This window comes from Typopeltis vanoorti, chromosome 1 (assembly GCF_054136105.1).
Source record: "Typopeltis vanoorti isolate ZY-2024b chromosome 1, IOZ_Tvanoo_1.0, whole genome shotgun sequence".
NCBI lineage: Eukaryota > Metazoa > Arthropoda > Arachnida > Uropygi > Thelyphonidae > Typopeltis > Typopeltis vanoorti.
In genome coordinates, this window is record NC_143549.1 from 80,941,519 (window position 1) to 80,958,712 (window position 17,194).

The 17,194-nt window shown below is 35.3% G+C and overlaps 1 protein-coding gene across 1 annotated transcript in view; it reads right to left on the reverse strand.

The window, feature by feature from the left end:
• Positions 1-280: 280 nt before the first annotated feature.
• The window catches only part of LOC150110132 (F-actin-capping protein subunit alpha-like), a 123,877-nt gene continuing 106,963 nt past the window's right edge, over positions 281-17,194 (reverse strand). Inside the window, exon 9 of the mRNA XM_090391625.1 lies at positions 281-1,027. Within this exon, the coding sequence (XP_090247751.1) occupies positions 887-1,027 (141 nt within the window). The 3' untranslated portion in view covers positions 281-886. The remainder of the gene's footprint in view (positions 1,028-17,194) is intronic.

Below are 17,194 nucleotides of genomic sequence, written 5' to 3' on the forward strand. Positions count from 1 at the left end.
TGCATAAAATAGCTCTTGTGCATTATTTTTATTTTTTAATTTAACTCTCTTTGGTGTCCTGGATTATTTTAGATCTAATACTTATCAGAATATGTTAATTTACTCACTACAACAGAAATAAAAATTTCAATTTTTTTTTTTTTTTTTTCATGGTTAATATTTTATCACAGTAACTATACATCCAATTTTTTCCCTAAATTCTTATTAACAGAAATAATCAAATATTTGAAAGTTTGAAGGAATGTATAAAAAATAAACTACATATAAGCCTCTGCAGAGTTAGAAGTATAAAAAATAGAAGTTTTGAATATGGTCCAGTAAAACTTTACTTAACTACAGAATATCATTCATGAAGTATTTCAACGTGAATAAACTTAATGTTTTACCTGTGATGAAATTTTACGTCTCCAAATGTTCATCTATACCAAGAGCATATAAAACTGTACAGTTTTCAATAATTAAAATTATACTGCAATGAAAATATGAATGCTTAATGTTTATTTGTCAGCTGTCAAAAATTCATAATTTATTAACTTTAAACTACAACAAACAACAGGTATCAACTTTTTTTATGCATATGGCTAAGCTCCTATATTACATAAATAATGCCCAGATATGTTTCGATCATAGCAAAGTTTATAAATACAGCAAAATTTCTTACAACCGAATATAAGGGGGAAAAATTCAACAAGATTATGAAGTAAAACACAGCCTATATCACTAGTACAAGAGAAATTATTTTACAAAACTGAGACCAAAAAATATACAAATTAGGGCAATGCAAGCAAAAATATACATTCATGTATATACCCCTTTTCTTTCATATCAACTAGACCAAGAGGAGCCCTTTGGAAGATATAACATGACACAGTACAATAATTTACAATTAATGTTGTTTTAATTCAGATCCAATTCTGTAACTCAGGATTTTGTCCCAATCAATTTTGGTGCGGGTGACGGGTAGCTGTCGACGGAGAGCCTTGAAGGTAGTATCAGACATGGTATGATAGTTTTCAGATATTGCCATCTTTTATTGGATGGGAAGAAATAAAAGGAACATTAAATTACATAAAAATCTTCAATATTTTGCTACTTAATCTAACAACCTAAATATTTCAATGCAACAGTAAAAATCTTAAAAAAAAACTTTAAAGATCAAAATATGTTCATTAAATGCAATATACTGTAAGATAATAAAAAATGGATCAAGACTTTTTCATCTCTACAGTAAAAATCTGTAATAATTTTTATGAGTTGCATATTTGTGCTATAAGTTTTCAATCTTTTTTTTGTAGATGGGTAGTTCTCTAAATCATCCCAGAGGTTTATAAATAAACCACTATGTAGAAAAAATTTACTAAACAACGATCAGTGGGGTGCTTAAAGGTCAAAGCTATATAACTGAGAGGAGACCTCCACATAACCTTCAAAGGAATGTGGAGAACTGACCAGGGCTTCTGACCTAATGTCCAATCCTCACCTTCTCATGGTGCACCATGTTAGGTATCTACCTGGATACTGAACAAATGAAGATGGGCTGGCAATTTGGGATTTAGCTGACCCAATTGTATTCTTATTGGCTTAAACCAAAATTTCAAATGATGGTACAACATGACAGAATTTTATGCCAGCTGGGGTCGCCTGGTTAAACAAGCCCCGCCCCCCTGTTGTTTTTGCCAGGGAACCAGTGCAAACAGTGAAAATTCAGCTACTGGAACAATGTTGATAGTACCAAGATTTGTACTATCTACATAAGAAGCCTGAATAGAAAAGAAATGGAGCTAGCTGAGGAATTAGATAAGTACCAGATTGACATAATAGGGGTGACTGAAACAAAAAAGACAAAAACTGGTGAGATCTTTCTGAGCAATAAATACAAAATGTTATATTCAGGCAATGACAATCAAGGAAAAGAAGGAGTAACCATAGTATTCAACACTAAATACCAGGCTAATCTTCTTGAATGGCAGGCAGTCCTAAGTAGAGTGATGTGGGCAAATATCAGAATGGAGAACTGGACAATGAGACTTATTTGTGCCTATGGTCCCATAGAAGGTAAGTGGGGGATTTTTTGAGGCTTTAGCGAAAGCAACTGACACAATGAAAAAGGAAAAGGTGGTCCTTGTTGGAAATCTAAATAGCAGAGTAGGAAATGATTGTCAGACACACAAAAATATTTTGGGAAAATTTGGAGAAAAGAGCAAAGCTAATAATAATGGCAAATATCTGTTGGATTTCTGGTCGGGACATGGACTGGTTATTACTAACACAATGTTCCAACATAAAAATGTGCACAAATTCACATGGAGAGAAGAGGCAAGGAATAAGGAAAGTCTCATTGACTATGTTATTGTTGATAATGATGTTTCCCACTAGTGCAGGACAGCAGAGTGTACAGAGAATTTGAAATTGGAAGTGATCACCATTTAGTCTTGAGCAGGATAAAATTGAATTTCATACTGAAAAGAAGAACATGTAAGAAGGTTTTAAAGAGAATAAAAGTTGAGCAGCTCTCAGATGTGAACTGTAGACTAAAATACACAAAGATTATTCATGAAAAAATGAAAGAGTTTGAGAACAGGAACCAAACCTTGGAGATTCAGTGGCAAGCCTTGAAGATAACCATGATTGATTCAGTCAGAGAGGCAAGTGGTGAGGTTGTGTACATGGATAGAAAAATCAGAACTCTATGGACACAGAAAGTTAAAGAGGCAGTGAAGGAAAAGAAGAACGCATGTCAAAAGTTCCTGGCAAATAAGTCAGCTCATGCTCTTAGAGAATACAGAAACAAATGTAAGAAAGCTAAACAGTGTGTAAAACTGGCTAAACAAAAGTCATGGGAGGGCTTTGGCAAGAACATACAAAATAAATATCAAGAAGGTGGCAAGATATTCTGGAGGTTGTTGAAGAAGCTCAGAAATGGAGGAAAGAGTGCTGTAAAAGGAATTAGAGATGATAAAGGTGACATGAAAACAGGAGAAAAAGATATCCTTGAAGTATGGAGTAATTACTTTGAAAAACAGCTAAATGAAACAAGCAGTGATGACAGCACAGTGTTAAAAAAAAACACTAACCAGGCAAGCAGTCAGGAATACATATACATACTTGAAGTAGAAAAAGCCATCAAAAGCCTGAAATGTGGAAAGGCAGCAGGAGTAGATGATATTCGACCAGAAATGCTTAAGTATGGAGGTATAAAAGTCTTACAGTGGCTGCACTGCATAGTTCAGAAGGCCTGGACAGAGACAAATTCCAAATGATTGGAGGAGAGCTCTCATAGTACCCATATGAGAGCAAGTATATGCAAGTATACTTGAGGAACGTTTGAGAAGGATTGTGGACAAGAAGCTTGGTGAAGAACAAGCTGGATTCAGGTCAAATAGAGGCTGTCAGGATCACATTTTCACTTTACGACAGATAAATGAGAAATCATGGGAATATAACAAAGATCTGTATTTAAGTTTTGTACACCTGCAAAAGGTATATGACAAGGTGCCAAAAGAGAATCTATTCAAAATGCTACAGTTATAAGGTGTCAATGGGGCATTATATCAAGCAATACTTAGTCTTTATTTGAGTTGTAAGTCAGCAGTTAGAATTGAAGGAAGTAGAGGAAGATGATTTAATGTTAAATCTGGTGTACATTATCCTCTCTGTTATTCATTATCTATATGGATCACATTATGAAGGAAAGGATTAAACCTGATCTCAAAATCGAAGGTGTTAATCTCAGCTCTTTGCTTTCTGCAAGATTCCCTGACTAAATTGAATAGCTGTCGAAATAGATATGGTATGAAGGTCAGCATTAAAAAGACAAAGACAATGAAAATAGGCAGAAACATTGAAAATATGAACTGCATTGTGAATGGAGAACTTATAGAACAAGTAAAACATTTCAGCTACTTAGGCCCGATTTTTAGTGAAGATGGTAAGTTAAACATGGAAATAGACAACAGAATCAACAAAGCTAATATGATAGGAAGTCAACTGAATAAATTTATATGGAATAAGAGAGAAATTAGCCAAAACACTAAATTAGCTGTATTCAAGACAGTATTCAAGCCAATTTTAACTTATGGATCTGAGAGCTAGGTCAGAAGTAAAACACTTGATCAAAGACTAGAGACTGCAAAATATGAGAGAAAGATTAGGGGCATGAATAGATGGCATCAATGGCAATATCATATTAAAAACAAGGATATTAGGAAAGAACTTGATATTGTCAGCATCCAGAAATGCATTAGCAGAGCTAATCTCAGGTGGTATGGCCTCTTCCATTCTGCTTAAGTGACCATACCACCTGAGATTAGCTCTGCTAATGCATTTCTGAATGCCGAATTCTTCAGAATTCAGCATTCAGAAATGCATTAGAAAACAGAAGTTATCAGAGAAGACAGAACTTATATTTCTGTCTTCTCTTTAGAAGACAGAAATATAAGACCTAGTAATTACTTAAATTAAGGGGATATTAAATCCCACATAGTTTTAAAACCGAATAAGAAACTCAAAGATTGGAATCAGAGAGTTTCTTGCCGAATATAGTAAACTATAAAGTATCAGCGAACACTAGCGTTAGCCAATGCAAGTGATCCTAGTACGTAGTACAATACTGGGCAGCTCGTTGCAAAGGTGGAGGAAGAAGTTCAGATCGCCATTCTTAGGTATTTTCCATAATGTAAAAACACATTTCCTAGGAAATGTATGCTGTTATTACATTATGGAGGGAGGTCACTACCCAGACCGGTTTCAGCCTTTTTTGAGGCTTCATCAGTGAGTAGCTAGACCTAATACCAAAGTGTATAGCGACGAAGTATTCGTCCTAGTATTCGCTATACACTTTGGTATTAGGTCTAGCTACTCACTGATGAAGCCTCAAAAAAGGCTGAAACCGGTCTGGGTAGTGACTTCCCTCCATAATGTAATAACAGCATACATTTCCTAGGAAATGTGTTTTTACATTATGGAAAATACCTAAGAATAGCGATCTGAACTTCTTCCTCCACCTTTGCAACGAGCTGCCCAGTATTGTACTACGTACTAGGATCACTTGCATTGGCTAACGCTAGTGTTCGCCGATACTTTATAGTTTACTATATTCGGCAAGAAACTCTCTGATTCCAATCTTTGAGTTTCTTATTCGGTTTTAAAACTATGTGGGATTTAATATCCCCTTAATTTAAGTAATGTTTTCATTGCCAAAATGAAGCTTATTAGCTCTTTATACTTAAGACCTAGTAATATTGGAGTCTTGACATTTAACAAACTGATTTGGAGGAAAATTGTAGATAGGATGTTAGTAATGATGTAAATTTTTTCATGTAGTACTATCATATCCTGTACACCCCTTGAAGGTATATATCAGGAATTTGATGATGATGAACTGTCAGTAATGAGTTAAGAGGCTTCCTAGTCAACTGGCAAATAACCCTTCTGCCACATACTCTGTAAGGTCATACCTGGAGAGGGAGTCCAAGTAATGGTATGTGGGAAGAACTGTCAATGCTCAGCATTGCAAGGAGACTGTTCTCGTGGAAAGGCTTAGACGTTGGTTATGCATTTTCACTATATAATTTAAGGAAATTACAACTGGTTGCTCTCTGTATGGGTCATGTTTACAAGTGTCTCCTTTTACTGCATCTTACTCTTTCCTTTCATCCAATAATAAGTCAAAAATGAAACAAACAGTGAAGATGACACTGCAATCAAAATAAATCTCTCTTGACAACTAATTAATTCAAGCAAATTGAACCGAGCACAATATTCCAAACATACCAGAATTTACAAAAATGACTTTCACTCCTGCTTTACAAACATTCATAGCATAACTTTCAACATAAACAACTTCATTGCCACTTACAGACATCGAGACTAAATTATCTGCTTTGAAACTCAAAAACTGCAGCTACATCAACCAAAAGTTCACCTTCAATCCCCAAATGATATACTGTTTGCAATTCATTTTGAAACAAAGTGGCCTCTGTGCAATCTGACACTGCCTTCCAGAGAATGCCAAATTTAGAATCCTCTACTTTTGATTCTGCTGCATTTATCAGTCTCCAAACCCTGAAAAACCACATGGGCCTCCTTCCTCTCAATGAAGCTCAACCATCTTCAATCCAGCTATCTAAATACTGAAGTCATCTTCCTAGATGACCTTAATATTCCCAACTCCAACACTACTGATCAAGCTGGATGCGATTCTGAAGTTTTTGTTACAAGCAGTGATCTAAACACAAATTGTACATTTACCTGATAACCACCCATTTCACTTTTCCAATATTCTTGATATTTTTAACCAGTTCTCCTTCCAGATACACCAAACAGGTCAACTCTCCTCTTGGCAACTCAAATTGCAATCCTGTGCAAAGTTTCCAATCTCACAAAATGTCCTTCACTGACAACATCCAACCTTGTTTTCTTTGACTATGAAAAGGTACCAAGTAAGCTGACCTCCAGAACTACTACTATTCTGACACAGACATCTGCAATGAGGAATCAAAGAAATTATCCTTGCTGGCATGAAGACTTTCATTCCTCATCCCAAAATCCTTGTCGACTTTCCAAGCCCAGTTTCAAGAGAAGATGTACGAAAGCACTTGAAGAAAACTCGGCTTACTGCAGGTAGCTTGCATCAAGAACTCCGGTTTCATACTTATCCTATGCTGAAGTACATAATAAATGTAAAACAACACTATCAGAAAATCCAACTACATAAAGGCCAATAGCAGAAAACTTGCCTCTTGTCCAAATGAAGGTCATGCCTGCCTTCTGGTTACTTGCAAAAGCTATTGGATGCTAAAATCTGATAGCTTTTGCAAATCGGTCTTTTGTAAGAGCTAAAGCTGCTGAACTGCACTTCCACGTCTCCCTCATCCAGATTGCACCACTCTCCTGGAAGCTCTCTCTTTTTCTCCAACTCCTGCATAGATAAAAGTAAATTACCTCCTTCCATGCCAGCAATTGCTTCCTATGGTCATTCAAAAAACCACAAGAATACTAAATAACCAGGACACTAAAAAAAGTCTTCTGGCATATCTTCTATCTTCTAGACTCAGCTGGCACCCATCCCAACATATGGAAGCAAGCATATATAGGAAATTTCAGTTAATTGGGGCAGTCATTTTATTGGGACATGAATTTGCTTCATTTATTTGGGATATAATGCCATCGAGTTGGGCCAGCATAAGTAACCTACACTACATGGAGCATTAGGAAAATTACAAAATCTTGATTTAAAAATTTAGTGCTTATGACACCTGCAATACTGACGAAACAGGGCTATTTTGTCGTGCCATGCCAGATGGTTCCCTGCATAATAAACATGCTACAGCACTTGGATCAATGAAAGCAATAGATTGTGCAAACAAGTCAAAATATGTTCAAATATGCCAGGAACTAATCAATAAATGCTATTAGTTGTTGGAAAAAGGACCAGGCCAAGATCAGAATGGAGAGTTTACTAGTATGGTACCATGCAAACTAAAGTGCATGAATGATATCTGAATTTTTTTAATGGTTTATGAATTAGACATGAAATTATAATTGAAACCTACAAAAATTTTACTGGTTCTTGACAACTGCTAAGAAGGTCAGTGTAAAAGTTAATATTTTACAAGCAATATGGTTTATCCAATAGTTGGTGAGGAATCAGCAATAAGATAATTCAACTGTTTTGTTTAGAGTTGTTTTAAACATTCCATCATGGATATACCAGATATGGCCGATAGTGAAAATGAAGTCCTATTAGATGTGAACCATTGCGTCCATTGACAGTCATCTTCCATATTATAATGAAAATGAAAATTTTGAGAAGAAACTTGAAACGAAACATCAGAGAATATTAGAAGAAAAGTCATGAATGATGCCATTAGAAGAACGTGATGAGGATGCCACTTCCAAGCCTGAGCACAAGTGATTATCCAAGAGGCTAAAAAAAAATATATATATATTACTGGATTACAACTCTCTTGCATGCAGGAAGGTAATAAGTCTGTACTAAATACCTGAGTTGATTCTTTAAATGCAGTCAATAAAATAAAAAACAGGTTATGCTCAATCAATTCTTCCTACAACATCATTAACTGCATGCATGTTCAATACGTATATAAATGAAACTATTTTTATGGTAAATATTTTATTTTAATGAAAGCTAATTGTTTAAGTTTATCCATAATGAAAAACATATCTAAATTTGTACTTTGTCTTGTGTAAATATATCCTTTAAACTCTTGACATGCAACCTCATTTAATTGGGGTAGCCGCTTAATTGGAGCAAATTATGATATTTCTGATGTGACCCAATTAACTCAATCCATGGTATTTAACCCATACCAAAAAAGGGAGATAAAAGCATTCCATCAAACTACCAACCAATCAGCATCACCTCAACCCTCTCCAAAATAATGGAGAAAGTTATCAACAGTCAACTTCTTAACTAGCTAGAAGCTCACTAGTTAATCAGTAACCATCAGTATGAATACTGCAATCCAGATACATGGCTGATCTCTTAGCCTACATCACCCACCACTAAGACATATGCCTCAGAAAGGATTGGAAAAGTATGCACTGTTGTCCTTGACATTTCCAAGACTCCTGTTCTTGTTTGGCATTGAGGCCCACTTTGCAAACTGCCTTTCTTCAGTCTACCTGCCACCTCTGCAATTCGATAGCTAGCTTTTTCTCTGGTTGTTCACTGTGTGTCATGGTACATGGCATCCTTTCTTTGAATTTTGCCACCAATGCAGGAGTACCTAAGGGTTCCATTCTATCACCTACCCTCTTTCTCTTATGCATAAATGACCTACTCTCTCTCTCAATCACCATCAATCCTATCCACAGTTTTGCTGGTGACAGTGCACACACCACACATTCTACTCCTTTGACAAACCATGTCGTTTTCAGATATCCCAAGCATTAAGTAATCTGCAACCAGTGCCTTAAACACTCACCTTATGCCACCAGAATATACGCACCTTTTCTCTCACAAAAGAGATCTCAGCTCACCTTTTCTTATCCTCAGTAATATACACATCACCAAACAGGATCAGATCTCTCCCCTTGGAATGATATCTACCTCCAGCCTCTCCTGCCATAAACACATCACATCAATAGCTCTATAGCTTCTAAATAACTAGGCATTCTTTTCCATTCAAGAAGCTCCTACATCACCCACCCAGCTACTAACTCTATATTAATCCCAAATCCACCAATCCTTAGGATGCCATTCATACATTTGGGGTGATGGTGCACCTAAAACCTCCTTAAAACTTCTTGTTGACTTGTAAAAAATCAGATGATAGACAAAAATGCACACTATCTGCATTGTTATTCATCATCTATATAGATCACATTATGAAAGAAAGTACCATTAAACCTGCTATCAAAATTGAAAATATTCAACTCAGCTCCTTACTTTATTCAGATGATGTTATATTTCTAAATAAATCCATAAGTCTTTGGGATTACTGAACTGAATAACTGTTGTAACAAATTTGTATGAAAATCAGTAATCAAAAGACAAAAACAATGAAAGTGGAACACTGAAGATATCAACTGCAGTCTCAACAGCAAACTTATACAATAAGAAAAATATTTTAGATATTTAAGCCAAAATTTTTTTTTGTGAAGATAGCAAATTAAATTTAGAAATGGACAACAAAATCCACAAAGCTGGAATGTGGACTGCCAGTTGAACAGGAATGGCCAATCAATCAATAGGCATGATTTAAATCAAGGATGGCACCCATGGCACATTGGACCCCAATGATGATAATAAAAAATTAAGCCTATTTATGCAAAAAGTATTAATCAAAAACTGATTGTAGATAAAAAAAAGCTAAAACTCAGTAATTATTTTTTAGCAATTTTGTTTCATGTCCATCCTTTGCCCATTCACTTGCTTGGTCCTGATGTGCCAAGCATTAGCAACAGCGGTGAGTCACATGTTTTTGTCAATCAGTTTACAATTGATACTCGTATGCTATGCTACGAAGTTGTGTTTTGTTTGTCTTTTTTGAACATTTGCAGTTTTGTGCTTTTTCAAAAGTTAAGCCTTGTTTTTATGTTGATACCCATCACAGTGCAAAAGAAAATGAGCAAAAGAAAAACAGAATGTGATAGTAAACATGAATTCAATGAACAGTGAGAAAATGAGTTTTTATTTAATAGTGAATCTATCAGGAAAAATCATTGTGTACTGTTTGTGAAAACCCTTTCTCACATAATCACATAATAAAAGACATCATCTTAAACAGAACACTATAAAACACAACATCAGACTGAAATAGAAGGAAAAACTGAAGTTAGTATTTCAGTCTGAGTTACGAAGAGAGAGAGAGAGAGAATCTCATTTTTATATTAAATCAATATATCATGTCTATATTAACATATTTTTACTGGAAGTTTTTAAGAGTACAAGAGTTGCGTGGCACATCTGAACTTGTCCATGAAAAGATTGGTGCATGGAATGTAAAAGGTTGGCCACCCCTGATTTAAATGAATGTCAACTTATGAATCTAAGAATTGGGTTAGAAATAAAACAGTTGAGTAAATACTAAAGATATGACAATTTAAGAAACATTAGGGATGTGAACAAATTGTAACGATGGTAAAAATTATATTAAAAATATTAAAAAGGAATTTGAGAATGGGGAACTGGACAATGAGACTTATTTGTGCCTATGGTCCCACAGAAGGTTCTACTAAGGTAGAAGTGGAGGAATTTTTTGAGGCTTTAGAAAAAGCAACTGACACAATGAAAAAGGAAAAGTTGGTCCTTGTTGGGGATCTAAATAGTAGAGTAGGAAATGATTGTGAGACATACAAAAATATTTTGGGAAAATTTGGAGAAAAGAGCAAATCTAATAATAATGGCAAATATCTGTTGGATTTCTGCTCAGGACATGGACTGGTTATTACTAACACCATGTTCCAACATAAAAATGTGCACAAATTCACATGGAGAGAAGAGGCTAGGAATAAGAAAAGTCTCATTGACTATGTTATTGTTCATAGTGATGTTTTCTCCCTGGTGCAGGACACCAGAGTGTACAGAGGATTTGAAATTGGAAGTGATCACTATTTAGTCTTGAGCAGGATAAAATTGAATTTCATATTGAAAAGAATAACATGTAAGAAAGTTTTAAAGCGAATAAAAGTTGAGCAGCTCTCAGATGTAAACTGTAGACTAAAATACAGAAATATTATTGAAAAGAAAATGAAAGAGTTTGAGAACAGGAATCAAACCTTGGAGATTCAGTGGCAAACTCTGAAGGAAACATTGATTGATTCTGCCAGAGAGGCATGTGGTGAGGTTGTGTGCAAAGATAAAAAAATCAGAACTCCCTGGTGGACACAGGAAGTTAAAGAGGCAGTGAAGGAAAAGAAGAAAGCATATCAAAAGTTCCTGGCAAATAAGTCAGCTTTTACTCTTACAGAATACAGAGACAAATGTAAGAAAGCTAAACAGTGTGTAAAACTAGCTAAACAAAAGTCATGGGAGGACTTTGGCAAGAATATAGAAAATAAATATCAAGAAGGTGGCAAAATATTCTGGAGGTTGTTGAAGAAGCTTAGGAATGGAGGAAAGAGTGCTGTAAAAGGAATTAGAGATGATAAAGGTGAAATGAAAACAGGAGAAAAAGATATCCTTGAAGTATGGAGTAATTACTTTGAAAAACTGCTAAATGAAACAAGCAGTGATGACAGCACAGTGATAAAAAACACTGACCAGGCATGCAGTCAGGAATACATATCCATACTTGAAGTAGAAAAAGCCATCAAAGGCTTGAAATGTGGAAAGGCAGCAGGAGTAGATGATATTCGACCAGAAATGCTGAAGTAAGGTGGTATAAGAGTCTTACAGTGTTCCCTGCATAGTTCAGAAAGCCTGGACAGAGGGACGAATTCCCGATGATTGGAGTAGAGCTCTCATAGTACCCATATATAAAAAGGGAAATAAAACTGAATGTGAGAATTACAGAGGTATTTCCCTAATGAGTGTTCCTGGCAAGATCTATGCAAGTATACTTGAGAAACGGTTGAGAAGAATTGTGGAAGAAAAGCTTGGTGAAGAACAAGCTGGATTCAGGCCAAATAGAGGCTGTCAGGATCAGATCTTCACTTTACGACAAATAGTCGAGAAAGCATGGGAATATAACAAAGATCTGTATTTAAGTTTTGTCGATTTGGAAAAGGCATATGACAAGGTGCCAAGAGAGAAGCTATTCAATACGCTGCAGTTATATGGTGTCAATGGGGCATTATATCAAGCAATACTTAGTCTTTATTTGAGTTGTGATTCAGCAGTTAGAATTGAAGGAAGTACAGGAAGATGGTTTAATGTTAAATCTGGTGTGAGACAAGGATGTACATTATCCCCTCTGTTATTCATTATCTATATGGATCACATTATGAAGGAATGTGCTATTAAACCTGATATCAAAATTGGAGATGTTAATGTCAGCTCTTTGCTTTATGCGGATGATGTTATACTTCTAAATAAATCCGCTACAAGTCTGCAAGATTCTCTGACTAAATTGAATAGCTGTTGTAATAGATATGGTATGAAGGTCAGCAATAAAAAGACAAAGACAATGAAAATAGGGAGAATCATTGAAAATGTCAACTGTGTTGTGAATGAAGAACCTGTGGAACAAGTAAAACATTTCAGCTACTTAGGCACAATTTTTACTGAAGATGGTAAACTAAATATAGAAATAGACAACAGAATCAGCAAAGCTGGTATCGTGGGAAGTCAATTGAGTAAATTCATATGGAATAAGAAAGAAATTAGTCGGAACACTAAATTAGCTGTATACAAGACTGTGTTCAAACCAATTTTAACTTATGGATCTGAGAGCTGGGTCAGAAGTAAAACACTTGACCAAAGACTAGAGACCGCAGATATGAGAGTCCTGAGAAAGATTAGAGGTGTGAACAGATGGCATCAATGGCAATATCATATGAAAAATGAGGATATTAGGAAAGAACTTGACATTGTCAGCATCCAGGAATGCGTTAGCAGAGCTAATCTCAGATGGTATGGTCACTTAAATAGAATGGGAGAGGAAAGATTAGCAAAACAAGTGTTCTCTGCCAGGTTGGCAGGAAAACGACCCAGAGGAAGACCAAGATATAGGTGGATTGATACGGTACAAAGTGCCTTAGACGATAGAAATATAAGATCTGATAATGTTGGAGTCTTGACAAGTAACAGACTGATTTGGAGGAAAATTGTAGATAGGAAGTTAGTAATGATGTAAATTTTTCATGTAGTACTGTCATATCCTGTACACCCCTTGAGGGTACATGGCAGGAATTTGATGATGATGATGAAAAGGAATTTGACAATGGCAGCATTCAAGAAAGGTGGCATAGCCACTCAGAATGGAAGAGGAAGGGTTAGCAAAATAGTTTTGTTGATAAGATGGTAGGAGAAAAGACAGACCTTACTATATGGCAATATTAGAGGCCTGAAAAATAAGATTTAAAAGAGAGGCAGTCAGTAATAATGTAAACTTATAGTGCCATCACAGTACACCTCTTGAAAATACACAGCAAAAATTTGATAACAATGTGTAGATAAGTGCAGATACTGAAAATGATAGTTATTTTAATAACGCTAATTTTAGTTTAAAATTAGCAAGTTTGATTCTTTTTGGTTGCACACAATCAAAGAGAAAAAGAGCGTCGTTAGTTCAACTCTAGTCACCAAATAGAAAAACTTTTTCTAAGCTTTTTTTTTTGACTGGTTCCCAAGTTAGTCGATCTCCGGTACAGGCATGTGGGTTTTTTCCTCCTAGAAACACAGATTTTTCATCCCATAAACTCAAGAAAATCGACCGTAGAACCTGCACTAATTCAGACACTTAAAATATTGTGTTAAGGTTATGAACAATGAGATGGCAGCACTTGTTAGCTGTCTCTTCACTGCATGCTGCTTAGATTAGTGATAGCCTTCGGCCAGCTATCTCTGATTGGCTACCAGTGGAGATTAAACTGCCCACTAAGTCTCTATATTCAGGCACTATAATTGACCCACATGAGTATATTTTGCATGAAGGCATTTTCTATAAAACTGTATTTATGTATATACTAGGTGTTTAAAGTAGATTTTCAAGTTTGAAAGAGTGTGCATATGCAATTGTATCTACTAATGAATTATATTAGCAAGAAATGTATAGAATTTATTTAAGTACAAAAATTCACATGAAATCTCTAAATTAAAATTTCTATTATATGTGACTTTAGCTGTGATGTGACAAATGTTTCACTGTTAATTCCTTAACAGATGCAATAATTTCTGCAACTTATGTAATTTGCACCAACAGATCATTATTTACATGTAAAAGTTACAAAACCTTATTTAAATTTTTAAAAAACTAGCAGAGTTAAGATTTGAGAAATGAGGTAGACACAAAATAAGGTCACTGCAATCAATCAACCGACCCTGAAAATGAACACTGAGATAACTATATACACCAGGTATGGAAATATGAAGCATAATCTTGCGGGAAAAAATATAGCATGAACTGTGCACTTATCGGCTTCAGAAATTTTTTTACTATTTTCAGTCTGGTGTAAGATAACAAATGTACGACAATGATTTTATAAACACACCTCTAACGGTTTTTGGAAGCTATAATTTAATTGTACAGTGTTTGATATGTTTTCTTAATGTTTTCCATGCCATCAAATGTGTTCCATGTGGAACACAAATTCATAACATGAATACTGAACTACCATAAATGGACTTCCCTGAAACTCCCCTTAACTTTTTCTTGAACAGCATCCTAGAATCCCTACTGAAAAAGAAAACCACTTGCCCATTTTTTTAGATACTCTAATCACACGTCTGCCCAATGGCATCTTTTCTTTTGCAGGTTGCAAAAAACCCACCCACACTTAGGTAGATACATATATAAACTTTCCCATCATCATCTTCCTTACTATGGTGTCATCAAAACTCTTGTCAATAGAGCCTCCAACCTCTGTTCCACTTAAGCTTGCCTTACAATGGAGCTCACCTTTATTTGCCAAATGCCAAAAAGATCTCCAAATCATCTATCCCTTCCACCTCCTGACATCCCTCTCAACATAAAGACTATAGTAATGCCATTATTATTCCCTATATCCAGGACACCTCAGAAAAAATAGCCAGACCTCTAAAGAAATATTGAAATATCATCTGCACTGATTTCAAACCTCATTTGAAGCTAGCTTCCCTTCTCTGCTCTCCTAAGGATCCACTTCCACTCCTGTCGGTTCCAGGTGTTTACAAGGTTCTTTGTTCTTGCAACTTATATTATGGTCACATTAGGAGATCTGCTAACATTCGCCACATAATTATGGTCAGCCTGGTCTAGCAGGCCATACTTGGATACCTTGCACAGAATCACATGGAAGAAAACTATCATGCTCCATCACAGTAAATAGAAACTTGAAAGACATTTTTAGAATCAGTATTAGATTTTGAAAAAAATAAAAACAAAACCACCCTAAACTTAATAAATATTAAGTTTAGGATGGTTTGGGTTGTTTATGTTTATATTAAATTTCCCAAGATTTGGAAAACTAATTCTGAGGCCAATTATATATTTTGTTTAATCCTTTATCCAAGTGTAAGCAAACAAAGTTTGTGCCTGAAGTATCCATTAGAGATAAGTTGATGATCCAGAAAATTTTAATAATAAGGTGCGACACCTTTTGGCAACTGGCATATGGAAATATGACTTCTCCATTACTTCCACCTTAGTATCACCACCTCTAGGTCTGGCTCCCACTGATGAGACCTCAATAAAGGTTGAAACCGGTCAGGGTAGTGACCTTTCCCTTAATGCATAGCATTATACATGTCTGCAAGGAGATGTGTTTTGCATTATGGGATACTAAGGCAAGTGATTGATGAGAACTTATACCACTTTTTCCACGAGTTGCCCCAGTCCTGAAAATACTTCAGACACAAACTTTGCTTACACTTAGATAAAGGATTAAACCAAATATATAATTGGTTTAGCCAAGTGAAAAAACTTCCATCAACTTAATTCTTAGGCCTCCCACCTAACATCTAAGACTAGCCAACAGCACCCATAGATGGCATCCCCTCATAATTTCATTTCTTCCGCTTATTGTTTCTTGTGTTTTTGTGTGTTATTACAGTTTTATTATTGTATTCCTGAAGATGTCTGTGACAGACAAAATATTGAAACGACTCTTTGTGCTGTGGTTATTCCATTAAATTGTATCACGAGTGTAAACCATAAAGTAGCACCTAAGCCTAAATACTCTATGACCAGTTTTCTTAGATAATACCCTGTCATGATAAAGCTCTTCAGCATTCATAAACAGATGGCCTACTAAGAGAATCCTTACTGATTACAAAAATTTCTCTGAACTTGTGTAATAAACTTACTTCTAAGCACGTTAACACAAGTTTGTATTACCACAAAAAGACACTCATTCTACAGAAGTAAAATTTGCAATTTTGCACTCAACTGAGAGAGAATCTGCAGTGATGTTTCCTCCTTAAATTTATGTGAATCCTACCCATGAAAGGTTATCCAAACTTTAACCTGCTAGTTTTGTGTACTACTGCCAGGTCTTTGATTCAATCTTGTTTCACATAATTATTCAACTGGTTTCCCATCTTATTCTTTTATCGCTTTTCATAATTAGTTATATTCACTAATGATTGTGCTTAAATAATTAAAATCTGTTACCTGTTTTAAAGGTGAAAATGCAGATGTTTTCTGTTTTCCCTATTGTCATATTTTACTATTTTAATGCTTAGAAATTAAGACTATAAAATGAAACTCATTTTCTCTGTAATCGAAAAGATTATAGCTAGTTTCATGCTTAAGAATTATAAAGTTATTAATTATCAGCAAGAGTTTATAACTTCATTAATTCAAAAATAGACTTTACATAGCTATAATGACTCAGATGTTAAAGCCAACTAATTGAATAAAATTTCAGAAGGAAGGAAGAAGTTAATTTGCTGGTTCCTAATATCTCCCAAAAAGGGAAAAATCTTTCATTTATTCCAGGATCTTTATGGGGGGTGTGCTTCAGCCCTCACACTGATACCTTGCATTAGGAAGTTGTTCTTATAATTCCCCAGCACAAAGTCCTTGTTGGACAAGTTTTCAAATTATAATTTAACTTACCCCCCCCCCCCAAACAGCCATGACGTCTA